The 18217-nt window shown below is 40.3% G+C and overlaps 1 protein-coding gene across 3 annotated transcripts in view; it reads left to right on the top strand.

Annotated features, from left to right (window-relative positions):
• PDXK (pyridoxal kinase) overlaps positions 1-18217 on the top strand; it is a 66956-nt gene that overhangs the window by 38356 nt on the left and 10383 nt on the right. For all 3 annotated transcript variants that reach the window (XR_004255590.1, XM_032219304.1, XM_032219303.1), the window contains exons 3-9: positions 683-787; positions 7198-7281; positions 13193-13239; positions 14414-14499; positions 14903-14948; positions 16743-16854; positions 18035-18171. Coding sequence is in view for 2 of the 3 variants with exons in the window: in XM_032219304.1 (XP_032075195.1) it covers positions 683-787; positions 7198-7281; positions 13193-13239; positions 14414-14499; positions 14903-14948; positions 16743-16854; positions 18035-18171 (617 nt within the window). In the remaining variant the exon portion in view is untranslated. The remainder of the gene's footprint in view (positions 1-682; positions 788-7197; positions 7282-13192; positions 13240-14413; positions 14500-14902; positions 14949-16742; positions 16855-18034; positions 18172-18217) is intronic.

Raw genomic sequence — 18217 nt, forward strand, 5'->3', positions numbered from 1 at the left:
CTCCTGTGGAATGGAAATTTGGCAAATTTTATTAAATGTTATAAAATTATCATAAAGCATTTTATGACATAAACATTTATAATATTATAAAATGTATAAAACTGCACCGTACAGTACAATATGGGCTACTTTTAAAGCAGATACACTTCTAAATACAGTATCCCCCTGAATTTTTAAGAACTTTTCAAGTACATTAGAAGCTGTGCCACTGTTAAAGACATGGAAGAATCTGGTAAGGAAATATCTCTGAAATAATGATTCAACCGGTCCCAGGTTTTCTAGTGTTTGTTAATATTAAAATCTAAAGGTTGATCTTTGTCTCAAAAACTGGGGTAGATAATTCATGATTTGTATAATGTCCTTGTGTGGTCTCTAGATGCACCTTTAATTGAGTGGCCCAAATGTTAAGTAACATTTTCCCCAGCATTAAAAGCCCAGTTTTCCCTCTCCCAGCTCCGATGGTTAAACTATTTAGTTTTTTATTTTCCCCCAGGCATTATTGTTATTTTTAGTATAACAGTACTAATGCAATTTGAAGCTTTATTTGAAGTGTTCAAACTATATCATATGTATTGCTGAGTGGCCATTCTTACTTTCATTTCCACTTGTTATCTTTAAATGAGGTCCATTAACCCAAATGCCATATAACAGCACCAAATTTCTGTTTTCATTCTTTGTTCAGGTTATAATCATTGGAAGGGACACGTATTAAATTCAAATGAACTTCATGAACTGTATGAAGGACTGAAACTGAACAATGTGAATCATTACGACTATGTACTTACTGGTAAAGTATCTACTGCTTTGTTTTTTGTAACAATTTAGTTACAATGAATAAAAAACTAGAAAGATTTCAACCGGAATAAAATTGATCAACCTTATTATACATTAACATTTAAGTGGGATAAAAGCAAAAGGGTCCCTTATCTAGAGAGGAAGTGCATGATCATAAATAACTGTAACGGTACACTTTCTCTCTATGGATCGTTAATCTGATTTTACCTCCTTGCAAAAAGTACAATAGTTTTTAATTTCCTTTCTGTACTGACTAGTTGAAACTTGCTAGATTAAGCTGATTTATATATTGATTTATGTAACTTCTACAAGATAAAGGATGTTTTTAAACGTATAGATAACAGGAAAATGTAATTATGTGAGTCTGGATCCATAACCCATAAAGATTGCCATGAAGGGCATTGCACAATTGACATTTTTTCTTCTTTGGTTTCCATGACATTTTTGGATATAAATGAATGAGACTGCCCTGTTTTCTGTGGTAGAAATGAATTTTCAGTATAAACAAACCTTTTATTTAGGAGATGTTTCTGTTATTTTCCTTGAGGAAAATGTAAGTGAGCAAAATATAAGAATAACTGCACAGGAATTTTGCAAGGTGACAGTTTTTATTTCCTGTAGCTAGCCAGCTAAAGAATTTCTTAAGCTTTCCAAATACAACAACTCTCTAGCAGGGGTCAGTGGTGGAATGAAGCTCTCTGGAGCCCTAAGCATTGACAAATCTTGGTGCCCCCGCCCCTAGCTTTATTGAGGGTTTTTTCTTTCTCAACTTTGTGATGCCCCCTTGGGCCTGGTGCTCTAAGCACGTGCTTAGTCTGCTTAATGGTTAATACACCACTGGCTGGGGCTGATAAGCATTAGAGTCCCACAGTATAGGGAAGAGCCACATAAGGTTCTTTAGCATTTAAGAATTTCCCTACCTTAATAAAATTTAAAGAATACCCTACCTTACAAAGTTACACGTTTTTTAATTTTATCAAGATTTTTTACCTCCAATTGTTGTTTTGACTTTCTTGAAAATATGTATCATTTCAGGACAATTTGAAAATAGCCTTTATTTTTTGGTTACTATGTGCAATTGGATTGTTTTGGTAGATGATCTTAATGAAGCAAAACAATTCAAAAATTAATACTTAGGTTCAGTTAATATAATATATCCTCAATGTATATTCAATACCTATATTGAGTTCTTAAGTGAACTCAATATATGTATCGCAGAACAGATATGTAATTGCATCCATATGAACTTATTGCACTTGTACATTAATTCTGGTGGGACTGGGATAAAAATAGTGCATCCACCCTAGCTTTCATTACCATAAATCATGGTGTATTTCTAGACTGATTTCAACACTTAAACATAGAGGTACAACGTTACATTGATTCTTGTCCTTCCTTCATGGCTATAGCTATTCCATAATTTGTGTGGAGGGAGATGATCCAGCCCAACATCCTTCCATTATGGTGGTCCCCAGGTTCTAGTGCTCTTATTTAACATTTACATGAAATCACACAGTGAGATAATTAGTCAGTATGAGATCAGATATCAATATGCTAATGATACTTAGTTATGGACCTGACCTATGGAACTGGATCCTTAATTGACCAAGTGATATCGTCTAGATCCGTGATGTTGAACCTATGGCATGTGTGTCACAGGTGGCACGTGGAGCCAATTCTGTGGGCATGTGAGCCATTGCACTATGTCAGCTCCAGCACACGTGTGTGTCAGCCAGCTGATTTTATGCCTCTCTGGAAGGCCGGGGGAGGCCACTTTCTCCTCCGGAGCTTGGGGAGGGCTAAAAACGGAAGTTCCAGAAGGCCCGCTTTTTCACCCTCCCCAGGCTCCGGAGGTTTTCCTCGAGCCGAAAATGGCCTCCCCCGGACCTCAGGGGCCCTCCAGAAGCCAGAAACAGTCCATTTCTGAACTTCCTATAGGCCCGGAAGTTTCATTTTTTGCCCTCCCCAAGCTTCAGAAACTTTCCTCAAGCCTCTGGGAGATCGAAAATTGCCTCCCCCGGGCTCCGGAGCCCTCCCTGAAGCCTCCTGGTGCCAAAAACGGAGTGCATTTCTGGCCTCCGAAGAGGTTTCGGAGCCCAGGGGAGGCCATTTTCGCCCTCCCGGAGGCTCCAGTAAAACTCCCCCCTCAGTGGGGGTGGTCAAGCATGCATGCATGGGGGGTTGTGTGTGCATGTGTAGGTGGGGGAGCACATTGCATTGTGGGTGTGGGACATAAAGGTTCACCATCATTGGTCTAGGTTCTTTCCCAGTGTCAGGAGTTTGTGGGGGTCTGAATGGGAAATAATAGTTTTTAGCTCAGACCTAGCAAGGAGAGTGGTTGTGGGTTTTGGGACCTGGAAATTATTCACCTTTGCTTCTAGATGAAGTTTACACTTACCAAAACAAAAATAGTTCAGGAAGGCTTTGGCTTCAAGCTAGAAACTGGGACTCCAGGCAAATATCTAGCAAGAACTTGCATTGCTCACTTCAACCAGTTTGTTCCTCCACCATTTTACCTCTAATGTTGCCCTTCTCTAGATTAGTTGTCTTCCGCTCAGAATCACAACATTGACACAGCAAAAAACCAAAGCTATAGAATATTTGCATATTTATTCATGTACAATACTGAAAGGAATATATTATTGGAATCATGAAATGCTACTAGCCTACAACTCTTTTCCTTTTTTCCTTGATTGTATTATGTACATACTGAAACAACCACTATTCATTATGATTGTTCAGATTTTGCCTCGCATTATCAGCTCTTAGGCTGGTAAATTGAAAATGAAGGCTGCACAGTGCACAATATTTTAAATATGTTCCTTGTATCTTATCTAATACAAATAGAATAAAAATAAAATCTTTTTATAAAAATAAAGAATAGCCACTTCTCCCTATTTCATATAGTAAATTGTATTGTAGTTCTCACCAGTCTTTCTTATAATGTATTTTGTAGATGCATACTTAATTTGAATTAAAGAGGAATCTATTTTAATATATTTTCCCAATATAGCCATGGATAATTTGTCTTGTGTTTCTGTATTGGTTCATTGTATACACAAGTATCATGGACTTTATCTGAAAACAAAGTAAAACATATTGGTTGATAGTGGGAAAATTTGTGGGTAAATAATTAGCCACAATCCTAAACTCTCAAAGATTATCACTAGCCATGTTAACTAAACTCAAAGCAATAGTTAACTATAAGTAAAAGGTATAAAGGTCATCCTGCTATATATGCTTTGGTTTAATGCAACATTTGTGTTTAATTTAGCTAAGGCAGAAAAAACTGGTCACATCTACTTTATTCAGAACAAGGGTAAAACAATCTTACCACTAAAAGGGTAGGGGAAGAATCCAAAAGAAGATTCCCAAAGTTCTGGTAGAGTGAAAAAAAGAAGACCTTTTTTTCTTAATCACTTCCATTTGAAAGATTGCCATTTGGAAGAAAACAGCCTGTACAATACAAATATGATGCATTACCCCTCTTTTCCAGGACAGAGGAGGACTTTCAATCCTATTAATTTACAGCTTCTCTAAGCATATCCCTGGTGGTCTTATTTTGCTGTCTCTGATCCTGGAAAGGCAACCATGGTGCACAGAGGGGGCTTGAAAAGCTGGATCTCATTCAAAAAAGGCAGACTTGTTTTTCCATCCCTTTCCTGAATTTGCAGCACCACTCTTTACCTTGCAGTATGTCTCATTGTGGTTAGCAGAATTTAATACTAGGTAGGTCATTATCAATATATTTAATCCAGCTTTTAGAGTCACCGTTGAATATGCTATAAGTGACTACATACATTAAATCCTTAATTCTATTCTGTAAAGCTTAAGTGGAGAATAAGATTGAAAAGATTCAGATTCTATATAGTACTAGGTTAGTACACTCTAGCATAATCTAGTAAGTCATAAACCATGATTTACAAACTACAGGTAATTCCCAAGTTACGACAGTTCACTTAGCAACTGTGCAAAGTTGCGATATAACACCCCCCCACCCCCCAAAGTACTTATGACACAGTCCAGAGGTTACAAATGTTCAGCACCATGGCAGTCATTTACCCTTACAAACGACCACAGAGGCACTGCAGCATTCACCTATTCCTCCCTCCCTCCGCCGGGCTTCCATAGGCAAGCCTATGGAGACTCATTTATCATTTATCTTGTGAAGATCTAGTGAGCTTTCTCCTCTCCAGTCTCTCTGCCATGGTTTCTTTGTGTGCTCCCAGCGCTCCAAAAGTGGAGTAGGGAGAGCAGAACAAACGTGCTTGATTTCTCTGACTCACTGAGGCTGCCTGCCACTTCTGGAGCATCGGGCAGCCGCAGTAAGTCTCCTCCAAAGGTTTCCATTCTCAATGTGGAAAAGCATTGGGATGCCAACAGGTGGCTTTGGGGCAGCAAAATTATATTTTTGCCACCTCAAAGCACCCCATCGGCACTCAAGCATTTTCGCCTGGAGACTGGAAGTTTCTGGGGCCATGATCTTACACGACTTCAGGCACCCATCCGCTTTTGCAGAGAAAGGGTTCCTGAAGGCCTGTGAGATAAAGGCACCCAGAAGCTTCCAGTCTGTGCGCGAAAAGTATGTGCATGCCAATGGGAGGCTTGAAGCAAGACAATTTCGCTACCCCAAGGTCTCCCATTGGTGTGCAAATGCTTTTCCACACCATGACTGGAAACCTTTGGAAGAGACTCAAGGAGGCTGCCTGCCGCTCCAGAAGTGGCAGGCAGCCTCAGTGAATCAGAGAAGCCGAGCAGGGCACGCTTGTCCTGTACTCCCTCTGCTCTCACTGCTTCGCTTTTGGAGCAGTAGGAGCAGGTAAAGAAACTGCAACAGAGAGGCTGGAGAGGAGACAGCTCACTAGATCTTTGCAAGGTAAGTGAGTCTTGGTGTCTCAGTAGGGGTGAGGGGAAGCAAACGTGAACAGCATGAGGTATCTCAGTGGGTTGGGGGAGGTCTTGGGTGGTCTTGAGCAGGTGCCTTGTTCTATCACTAGGCCCTCCCATGGCCTTTCCCACCCTGAGATTCGTCAGGTGCACTTAACGACACACACATTTGAATAGTGATTGTGTGGGTGAAAGCTTGGAGTGATTGTGGTCAAATTATGTGTTTCCTATGAATCTTCGGGTTACAAATGTAATTGACAGGTTCTATTACATTCATAACTCGAGGACTAATTGGGTAATGGCTGAGAAACATTGCACTGTCAAAATCTAAACGCTGGGTTCATATATATTAGTCCCTATTTTAAATGTCTTGTCTTTACCATTTGTTTACAGTTGTCTATTTTTTTAAGAAAAAGGTTAACTGATTTGTTTAACAATGGAAAGGAAACAGATATAAAAATCACACATAAATAATTAAGAGCACCTTGGTTTTTGAACTGAGAAAAAAACACCTTGGTTTTTTTGGTGAAAGCCAGACATCTTTGCCTTTGGTAAATTTTCTATTTTCCACACCTGGACTAACTGGGTGAATCAAGCTAAAAATAAATATATTATCGCTGGCACTATATTATTCACACAAACAAAGAAATCAGCATGATTCAGCTAATCCATACATAAGCTGGCCAAAAGGCTATTCTGCTCCTTGGGGTATAAGACTGTATTGGCTTTCCACCAAAAAAAAATGTACATGGGAGACTTGTTATGAACACACACACACACCACACGTTAATTTATTAATCTAGAAGTAGGAACAACATTGCACAGAAGGCTTGTCAAATACAACTATAGGACAAATCAAAGCATTGCTAAACTAAAGCCAGGCAATAGTTTCCCCAAATCTCAGAAAGTTTACGATGTTTCATAAAGGATCAATCATTGAGATGTTTACTGTGGACACAGACAACAGTTTGTCATACTATTACAATTCCTACGTAATATATATTGAAAGTTATACACCCTTCAATTTCTACAAAATATAAAATGTAAGGAATAAAAAGAGAAGGGAAAAATAGAGGAAGAGAAGTGCAAAGGAATAAAAGAAAATCGAAAAGCAATAGAAAAAGAGAAACTTCCAACTTTCTTCAATACAGTTACAAATTTAAAATAAGTTATTTTTTTTTGTTTTAAAATTCAATTTGTTTTATTTTTTTAAAGACTTATATACCGCTTCATAGGGCTTTCAGGCCTCTCTAAGTGGTTTACAGAGTCAGCATATTGCCCCCACAGTCTGGGTCCTCATTTCACCCACCTCGGAAGGATGCAAGCCTGAGTCAACCTTGAGCCGGTGAGATTATAACCGTTGAACTGCAGATAACAGTCAGCTGAAGTGGCCCTCAGTACTGCACCCTAACCACTGCGCCACCTAGGCTCGGTATAATATACCAATTGTGGTATCCACATGGAAACAAAGCTATTATTATATAATCATAATTTTCCTTTCTCAATTTATCAAAGGCTATACCCGGGATAAATCATTCCTTGCAATGGTGGTTGATATTGTTCAAGAGCTGAAGCAACAGAACTCCAATCTGGTATATGGTAAGTTTTTGATACATAAGCAATTCATTTTATGTCACCCATCCCAGCCTTAACCTGCCAACCTGAAATGATAGATGCTGATGACTAACAGCCTTGGAGAGCACTAAGTTCAGGAAGGCTGCTATTCATTATATACTATTGGAGATTCCTCAATCTGAGATTTTTTAGCGGTGTTTATGTTATAAGAAATTGGTATCAGTCATCTTGACTTACAACTTAGTTTGGAGATAAAGGAAAATTGTACTTATTAATTAAAGTTCATACACATTTCAATTACAGTTCAAAAAACACATTCACTTAAAATGCCTTCAAAATATGATTCCATAGACTTTGAAGAAAATGGTAGTCCAGCTTCTCTTCAAGAAGCCATTCCTGAATGCAGTGGAACTGGATAATTTGGCAGAACTGATTAATCCAGCTCTGGAGATTCTCCCTCCTTTGTTGCCAGGCAAGATTGCACTCCATCAATCAGAGCCAGTTTGCAATTTGGGATCCTCCTGGATTCATGGCTCCTATTTGAGGAACAAGTGGCAACTGCAACTCAGAGGGTCTTTAAATAACAACTCCATATTTTTTGCCAATTGAATTTCTGGAGACCCATTTTATGGTGACTCTTGTCTTAGTCATCACTTGATTGGATGTTGCAATGTGCTCTCATGGACTGCTCTTGAAGATCAACCAGAAACTGCAAATGCTCCAGAATTTGTTGGTACTGGTAGCAATAGCTGTGCCTTGCTCTGCCCACATTACATCATTGGTTCTCAATAGATATTTGGGTGCCATTCAAGATACTTGTTATTATCTATAGTTTCAAAGTTTCAAAGTTTAATAACACTTGTATGCCGCCCAATCCCGTAGGACTCTGGGCGGCTCACATACAAATAAATCAAAAGGCATAGAAAAAAAAGAAAAGATAGACTTAAAAACACACCGTGCACTCCATTCCAAGTGGGGCTGGACCATATTTTGGGGTCAACAGCCCCAGGCCAGCCGGAACAGCCAGGTTTTAGTGGCCTTACGGAAGGCCGAGAGGGTGGGAAGGGTCCGGATCTCTGCGGGGAGATCATTCCACAGGGCCGGAGCAGCTACAGAGAAAGACCTCCCCCGAGTAGTCGCCAACCGGCATTGCCCGGTCGATGGTACCTGAAGGAGGACCAATCTGTGGGATCTTATAGGTCGTTGGGAGGTATGTGGCAGGAGGCGGTCCCGTAGGTATCTAGGTCCTAAGCCATGTAGGGCTTTAAAGGTAACGACCAGCAACTTGAAGCGCATTCGGAGACCGATGGGAAACCAGTGCAGCTCGCGGAGGATAGGTGTAACATGGGTGTACCTAGGTACACCTGATGTCGCTCGCGCGGCTGCATTCTGGATCAATAGTCGTCTCCGAACACTCTTCAGGGGCAGCCCCAAGTATAGCGCATTACAGTAATCAAGCCTAGAGGTGACGAGAGCATGAGTGACCATTTGAAGTGCCTCCCGGTCCAGGTAGGGCCGCAACTGGAGCACCAGGCGAGCCTGGACAAAAGCCCCCCTGGTCACAGCCGACAGATGGTATTCTAATGTCAGCTGAGGATCCAGGAGGACACCCAAGTTGCGGACCCTCTCTGAGGGGCGAAGGGTTTCGCCCCCCAGGCTAAGAGATGGAATATCTGGTCCGTTCTTGGGGGGCAACATCAACAGCCACTTGGTCTTGTCGGGATTGAGTGCCAGCTTGTTTACTCCCATCCAGACCCTAATAGCCTCCAGGCACTGGCACATCACTTCTACCGCTTCGCTGAGTTGGCACGGGGCGGACAGATACAACTGGGTATCATCCGCATATTGATGATATTTGATCCCGTGGCGACGAATGATCTCACCCAGTGGCTTCATGTAGATGTTAAATAGGACGGGGGACAGGACCGAGCCCTGAGGCACCCTGTATTTTAGGGGCCTAGGGGTCGACCTCTGTCCACCAACCAACACCAACTGCGACCTATCTGAGAGGTAAGAGGAGAACCACCGTAACACGGTGCCTCCCACTCTCACCTCCCCCAGTCGTCGCAGAAGGATACCATGGTCGATGGTATCGAAGGCTGCTGAGAGGTCAAGAAGCACCAGGATAGAGGAATGTTCTCTATCCCTGGCCCACCAGAGATCATCGGTCAGCCCGACCAAAGCAGTTTCTGTGGAGTAACCAGGCCTGAAGCCTGACTGAAAGGGATCTAGATAATCAGCTTCATCCAAGGTCCGTCGGAGCTGACAGGCCACCACCTTCTCGACAACCTTCCCAACAAAGGGGAGGTTGGACACTGGACGATAGTTGTTAAGAATAGCTGGGTCCAGAGAAGGCTTCTTAAGGAGGGGTCTCACCACCGCATCCTTTAGGGGCAGCGGGAAAGATCCCTCCTGAAGAGAGATATTAACAATCCTCTGGAGCCAGCCTCGTGTGACCTCCCTGCTGGTCGAAACCAGCCAGGAGGGACACGGGTCCAGTACACAGGTGGAGGTACTTACAGCTCCCATGGCCTTGTCCATTTCCTCAGGAGTAGCGAGCTGGAACTCGCTCCAGGAAATCCGATCAAGGCCCACTCTCGGCATCTCAGCAGGTACTGTCCAAGTGGAGTCCAGGTCCATCCGAATCTGAGCAACTTTGTCCGACAGAAACTGAACAAATTCCTTGGCTCTTCCCTGCAAGGGTTTGCCCGCATCCCTCCCTTTCAGGAGGGAGCGGGTTATCCTAAACAGGGCGGCCGGGCATGATTCTGAGGACCCAATGAGAGCGGAGAAATGCTAACATTTAGCCGCCCGAATCGCCACTAGATAAGTCCTAATGAAGGCTCTTAATTGTGTTCGGTCAGATTCGGATTTACTGGCCCTCCAGCGTTGCTCTAGGCGTTTCTTTTGGCGCTTCATCTCCTGGAGTTCCTCGGTAAACCAAGAGGCCCTCCTGGATCCACTGCCGCAATGAGAGGCCGCAAAGGCGCAATCCGATCCAGAGCCCCAGACTCCGTCGGACTGTGGGCAAGGGAGTCAGGTAATTCCCCAAGCTCCATCAGAAATCTCAAAGGATCCATCAGGCGCCTGGGGCGGAACCATTTAATCGGTTCCCCCTCCCTGCAGTGGGGGAGTAGTTTCAGAAAATCAAGCCTCAGTAGGAAGTGATCTGACCATGACAAGGGCAAGGTCTTTATGCCTTTCAATTCCAGATCACCTCTCCACTGCTCTGAGAGAAACACAAGGTCAAGAGTGTGTCCTGCTGTATGAGTCAGACCCTGAATTACCTGGGTCAAGCCCTTGGCTGTCATGGAAGCCATGAACTCCTGCGCCCCATCAGAGCGTTCGCTGAGAGATGGCAGGTTAAAGTCCCCCAGTACTATAAGTCTGGGGAACTCAACCGCCAAACCGGCTACTGACTCCAGGAGCAAAGGCAGGGTTGTTGCTACGCAGCTGGGAGGTAGGTACATTAACAACAAGGCCACTTGACTCCCAAGGTCCAGCTTCACCAGCAGGGACTCACACCCGACAGTCTCTGGAGCAGGGATCCTGCAAGGTGCTAATGATTTTCGGATGACAACAGCCACTCCCCCACACCTTCTCTGGTGTCGTGGTTGGTGCAGCACCTGAAATCCTTCTGGGCACATTTCTGAGAAGGGGACTCCTCCCTCATGGCCCAGCCAGGTCTCAGTAATACATGCCAGGTCTGCCCCCTCGTCTAATATTAAGTCCCGGACGAGGGGAGCTTTCTGAATCACAGACCTGGCATCTAGCAGCAGCAACCTGAGGCCAGGGCCCTAGCATCTCTTGCCACCTGGTCCTAGGGCTGAGTTTTCAGGACCAGAATGAGGGATCCCTGTGACATAGTGAGTGCTCCTTCCCCTGTAATGGCCCGCCCTGAAACTCCCATTGTGCCTGCCTCTCCCAATTATGACCGGGATGCTCTGGCCCGTCCCTGCAGCCGTAGACCCCCCTCCCCTCCCACGGCCCCCATTCTCCCCAGCAGGCCATTCATATCATACACTCTGGGACGAGAGGCTGAACCGGGCCCACATCCACTTCTGCTTCTGCACTCAGTGGAGGGGGCTCCGGGCCGCACTCTCAATTCCCTCATGCATACCGACCAGACATTCTCCGCACACATACCCCACTAATAATAAAATATTAAAATATACAATGATACAGAATAAAAATGGAAAATTTAAAAATTTAAGTTTAAAAACACGTGGGAACATTCTCTCAACCATCCATACCTACAAACACTTCTTCACTCAGCAACAAGATGGGCGCCGTTCTGGAACCGCCAAGCGGTTGAGCGCAGTTTTTAAATAGATAAAGTTCGTAATAATATAAGAGAAGAATGTCTTTACGCTCAGAAGGTTTTCCTCTGCGGGATCCAATAAAGACTTACATGACTTAGGATCTGGTTATTTGCAGCACTGCTTCTACCCTGTGGTCTCTGAATGTCACACTAGGTGCAGAGAATGGGCATGCCCCAGATCCCTTCTCTAAAGCAGTATCATCTATAAGCTATGTGCCTTCTCTATTACTGCAATCCCACCATGCACTCCGAGAATTGGATAGCCTTGACCCTGTTGCCCCCCCCCCCATTGCATTTATTCTTTTTAAGTTTTCTTTTGTACTCTGCCTAGAGTACAAAATTGTGAGAGGGATGGCCTTATAATTCTTATGATATTAATTCTAAATTAATAATTCAATATATGTCCATCACATTAATAGCTTTCCTGAAAACTCTCTATAGGCTTCAAAAAGATATATGAATAATATAAGAAGGCACAAAAGCACTACAGACTAAGTTGGATTTGTAATGTTATCTGGAACTTGAGATAAATCTGTTAAATTACTCTCTGTTTTTAACTGCTTTTTGCTCATGAATATAAAACAGAAAGCAAGACAATAACCTTATCTGATGTTACAAGAGTCAGCTACCTATTTATTACGTAAATTGGCTTATTTCTTCTAATATTAAAGAGGCAATTCAGTACCAGAATGTAAAGATAATTTGAATACAGCACTCATTGAGAAGCTTGTACCACATGTAGCTATTACCTGCTGTCTTTGAGTTTTCAAATAAGGCTGTGTTGGAACAAATTATTATTTTTTGCTTTTAAAGAAGTAACACATTCTATCATCCTAAGACAGTCTTTCACAACCAATTTTCCTCCAGTTATAATGGACTGCTAAGTTACCTACAACTGTCGTTAGCCAGGGAACAAAAGCTCAAAACTATGAACAGCTGTTAGACTGGGAAAAGTTGTTATGGGGCATTAGACTGTTCCTGCTGGTGTTCTGGTCACTTAAATGGTCCGAGCTTGAGAAGTGTTTCTGTAGTTTTTTAAGGTAGCCATACTACTTGTGATTTTGCCTGATTTCTTATGGACTCATGTAAAATGCACAAATGATCATTCACACTTTTGGGAGAGGGAAAAGTTCTGCGAGGATGGACTCCAGCACGTCAAAAAGCGTGGAAGAATAAAACTCCCGGTGATCAACTCAGATTGGATTCTGCCACAAATTCTCTCTCCCTCCCTCCCTCCCTCCCTCTCTCTCTCTCTCTCTCTCTCTCTCTCCTTCCCTCCCTCCCTCTCTCTCTCTCTCTCTCTCTCTCTCTCTCTCTCTCTCCCCCCTCCCCCCTCCCCCCGCGCTCTGGTATTGCTTTTACAGAGATCCACTTCTCTTTTTTGCACAGGACAGGAACAATTTTTAAAGCAAGGAATACCACTATCATGTCATTTAATGTGATATGTCATTATAGAAGATCTCTTACATCCCATTTCTGAACATTACTGGAAGTAATATTGAAATTTGAAACAAGGCTGACAGTGTTTTGTTTTAATTGTTACTAATTTTAAAACAATCTTACATGCTACTATGCGTTCCCTTCTTATGATTAAGTTTTAACTTTCTTTTGTAGTGTGTGATCCTGTGATGGGTGACAAATGGAGCGGGGAAGGCTGTATGGTTGGTATCCATTATGAATTTGGCCCATTTTTATAAACAAATGTGTTATGTTAAAGTAACTACACGTTCCAACATATTGTATTTTTTAGGCATAATAAACCTTACAACATTCATCGGAAATTATTAGGACAATCCCCCACACATGTATTTCCATGCTTATTCTAAATACAGCAGTGTCAGTTTTCAGTGAAAAATATACATAGGCATCTTCTATTTCTGCAGAACATTGCTTAAGACTGAACTGCTTTTGAAGAGAAAACTAATCCTGAGTTTTCATGATGGACAGAAAAATGAAACTGCTTGAAGCATGGCTGCATAATGAGTGCTTCCATGAAAATCTATTTATTGGAAGTGGCATGTCAATGAATTTTAAGTTATTTTCTCTATGCCACTCTGACCTTTTTACAATTTTGCATTTTAATGTGTGGAAATATGTAGAGTATTGCTATTATACACCTCATATCTATAGAAATTCATACATTTTTTGCAAATATACATGAAAGAGCTGAATCATAGATATCTGAAGATTAGGAGACCGTATTGCATCTAGTTTGGAGCTGTTACAACCTTATGTTGGGGATTGTCAACATTTGTTTTGACATTCCTTCACATGGAAACTTTCTAAATATACAGTATTTTTTGGAGTATAAGACGCACCAGAGTATAAGAAGCACCAAGATTTTGAAGAGGCAAATTTAAAAAAAAGTTTTTGTACTCTGCAGACCTCCCAAAACCGACCCATTTTTCCTGAGAACGGGCCTGGTTTTTTTTTGTCAAAAAAGGGCATGCATAGTCTTTAGGAGGCTCCCAGAGTGCTCCTGGAGGCTGGGAGGGGCAAAAATCGGCCTGTTTTTTACTCATTTTTGCCCTCCCCACCCCCAGGAGCACTCTGGGAGCCTCCTAAAGACTATACACGGCCATTTTGGTAAAGGGGCGGGGTTTCAGGAGGTCAAAATTGCTGTATTCAGTGTATAAGATGCACCCAAATTTTCAGCCTCATTTTTTGAGGGAAAAAGGTGCAACTTATACTCCGAAAAATATGGTACTTTACTTAGTCTCAGTCAGTTATTTAATTGGAACTGTCCCTGGATGTGTTTGTATTTTAACCCTTTTCACTTTCCTAGAATGAACTGCCTAACCTTCTAAAATTATTATAACTTCCTTTGTTTTACAGTATGTTCCAAAGGACCTCTTTCCAGTGTATAAGGATAATGTGGTACCTGTAGCAGATATAATAACACCAAATCAGTTTGAAGCTGAGTGAGTGCTGTTACAAATTTTCCAAACAAAGTAATTCTTTTCATTGTTCAGCAATGAATAGCAGCAACAAAAGACGAGGAAGAAGAAGAAAATAGGCTTAGGAGTTTTCTTGCCCTCTGAAAAATCTTTAAAACTTTAAAAAATGTATAAACTTGGTTGTTGGTTTAAAAATGGTAAATTAGTGTCTCTTTAAAGGACATAGTACATTTTTCTCTTATTTTATTTTTTAAAAAAACTATCATGTGGGGAGGAAATTGAAAAATACATTTATGCAGTAAAACTGTTAATCCTCTTACTTGCATTCGAGCTAAGATAAAAATAAAGCTATTGTTATTTTACTGTTCTTCAAAAATGCATTTTGAAAACTAGTGTTACCAGTTTTCCTTAAATTTCCTTACTTTAGGTTACTTACTGGCAGGAAGATACATACTGAAAAAGAAGCAATAGAGGTAAGTGTGTTGGAAGCCAGGCTTCTCCTTCAGGATGATAGAGCTATATCTCTTTTCTACTAAAATCCCACTACCCATTATGCAGAAAATTATAAATTAGAAGTGACTGTGATATCTGTCAGCAATAAATGAAATGGAGAATATCAGATTTCATCTCCAGCTGCTATGTAGTTCTGCCCCTGGTGTTTATGCCAATTTTGTAGTAATGATGTTTGAGTTTCTGTGATAAACAGATTCCACTTTACTACAGAGGATACTTATCCTAGAACATTTCATTAAGGAAATCTGTTAATATATCTATATTTTTTCTGGGATGTCTATTAATTTCACACCTTTAGCGCTCCTAGTAAGACTCCTAGTTCCTGATAATTATTTTATCCTTCAAATTTCTGACAATCCACATATAAGGCTTCCAAAATTATTGTATCAGCCACATGAAAAGGTGACAAGTAGAATATTTTGTTCTCAAGCTAATTGTTGAGAATGTCTTGATGAAATTATACAGAAAGAACTCCGCATTTCCTGGTATTATCCTTTCTTAAAATACATGGACTTCATCTTCCAGAATGCATCAACCATCATAACCACTTTTTAGAATGTTGGGAGGTGAAATCTGTGTAGTTTGATGGGGACCAAGTTGCAGAAGACTGTGCTAAATCAAAATAAGATCAGTTGTATTATATGTTGTAGAGTACACAAATTGATATTATTTTCATGATACAATCCTGTCATTTATGTCTGTGGAAGTACCATTGATATCAGTGACCATTGGATGTCCCATCCTGTTGTTATTGCTTCAACATATGTAAGCTGGATAAAAGGCAGTGCATTTGATTCTTGCAGTAAAATATTTTGACATTAATTTTACTAATTATGTTCTGTCAAAATGAAATTCTCATTCTAAGACAATATTACAAAATGTCAAATTAACTATTTTAGCTGCAGAAGTGAAAGGTCCAACTTTAGTAGCCTACAAATTAACAAGTTTAAGTTTTAGCTTGGCCACCTATTAAAATTTCTATTGAAAATTTTTCCTTAACATATTGGTTTATTCTCATACAATATTATAGGATATGGGAAAATCTAAGGTTCAGTCAAGTATAAAACAGGGTTGTTGTAATGTTATCTCAGTCTTTTAATGTTCCATGTTAATTTTAGGAGATGAACATTCATTTTGTTACAAGATATTAGTTGGAAAAGACAATTCAACATATTCTATAAAGTGAGCCCAATTGCTTTGCAGGCTAGTTTATATGAAGGACATAATCTTACCATCTCTGCCTTTTCTTCCAAGTTCCTATTACTATAACCAGAACCAGAACCAGTTTTAATTAATTCAGTTGCAGCTGCTTTCCTAAAGTCATTCTAGAAAATACTTTCACATCAGCATAGCTGAAGTGTTGGTTCTCAAAAGAAAAATGATGCTGCATTTTGCCATCATGTGTTCTTTTGTTCAGATATTCTCATCTTTTTCTGTTTCCTTGCAAAAAATATCTTACTTTCTGTTAGTGACATAGATCTACTGACTGAATAAATCAGATCTAAGAGATTTATACATGTCTCTGTGTACTTTTTTTTGCATGTCTGCATGCACTGAAGCAGTTTATTGCCAGAGCAATTTCACCTCTGATAAAGACAGTTTTAAATAACTGAAGCTGTGAAACATTTTTTTTCTTTGTATTATATTTTATATAAAAAGGAATACAGTTTAGAAATTTATGTCCCAAGAAGCAGAGTCACCATCTCACAAACGCACATTAATACTAATATATTTTCTCTCATATATTTGGAAAGGTAATGGATATGCTCCACAATATGGGACCAGAAACGGTTGTAATCACCAGCTCAGACCTTCAGGCACCCTCAGGAAACGATTATCTGATTGCATTAGGAAGCCAAAGGAGAAGTACGTTTTATTTTTAATCAATTGTCTTTCCTATTGAGCATTTACAGGTAGCATGACAATTACCCATCTTTTCCCATTTCTGTTAATACATAGTAAAAGTAATGCTTTGTTTTCAGTTACTATTCAAATGTATAAAGCATAAATTGCAGAAACATACAAATAAATATTTTAGCTGCAATCCTGTCTCGCTTGAGAGTATGGATTTTTGGATTAAATAGAGTTTGTTTTTGAGCAGGTATCACTTAATATGAGTCAGTGATTTTCTGCTTAATAGAACATTGCTTTATTGTTGCAATAATGCTATATAAAATAATCTTGTTTAAAACATGAAGGAAGACTATAGATCATGAGATGATTGTAACTTTGCCCTCTTCATTAATAGTGGTGATGCCAATTATATTCAAGATATATATTAGGTGATTTAAAAAATAATATTTTATGTTCTGATAAGCAGTTTGCATTCTTTTAATGCTGACTTGTTTAAAATGGGTGGGATTCACCATTCCATTCCCTAGTTCTCACTCCTTTTAAAATAACTGGTTATATTGTATACCTTTAGTATTTACTAAAAGAAGTCAAACTGTTCAGGTGCTGAATCACTTAATAAATGAACTTATGTGAGTTAGATACATCACCCACATCATGCAGAAGCTGCCCAGGATCTGAAATGCCAATTATACAGAATTCCATAACATAAGTAGCTGTATGTTCTACAGTATGAAGGAAATCCCACTGAATGAAACAATTTTTCAGATGTGTTGACTCATTGGAGCATCTTATCACAATTCAAAAAGTGTAATTGAGTCATCAGAAAGTAACTAATTTCACTTCTAAACTTTTCATTCCACATTCTCCAAGAGATTCCAAGTTTTCATTGAAAGGGGAGACTTCAGGATAGGTATACTTGCCTAAAGATTTGAGGAAGCAGGGGTCCTTAATTTTGCAAAGTCCACTAGCCCAATTCAGTTTGGTGTCAAAGTCCAATATTTCATTGTTTTTTTTCTTGTGCTCCCACGAAATTGCAACATGCACCCAATATTGTTCATAGCTTGTTTACTATCAGTGCATCTAAATTTGGGCCCTGATTTACTGTAATGTATGACAAAGCCATGCTAAAATATACTGTTCTATATGATACTATAACAAAGAATATAAATAACATGTAATAATGCCTTATTAGCTACAGCAGATGGCACCATAGTGACACAAAGGATCCGAATAGAATCTCCCAAAGTAGATGCTGTCTTTGTTGGAACAGGAGATCTATTTGCTGCTATGCTCTTGGCTTGGACTCACAAACACCCAGACAATTTTAAGGTATGGATTGATTTTTTTTTATTTCTTTGTATCAATTACAGAAAAA

This window comes from Thamnophis elegans, chromosome 6 (assembly GCF_009769535.1).
Source record: "Thamnophis elegans isolate rThaEle1 chromosome 6, rThaEle1.pri, whole genome shotgun sequence".
In the NCBI taxonomy this organism is placed as follows: domain Eukaryota; kingdom Metazoa; phylum Chordata; class Lepidosauria; order Squamata; family Colubridae; genus Thamnophis; species Thamnophis elegans.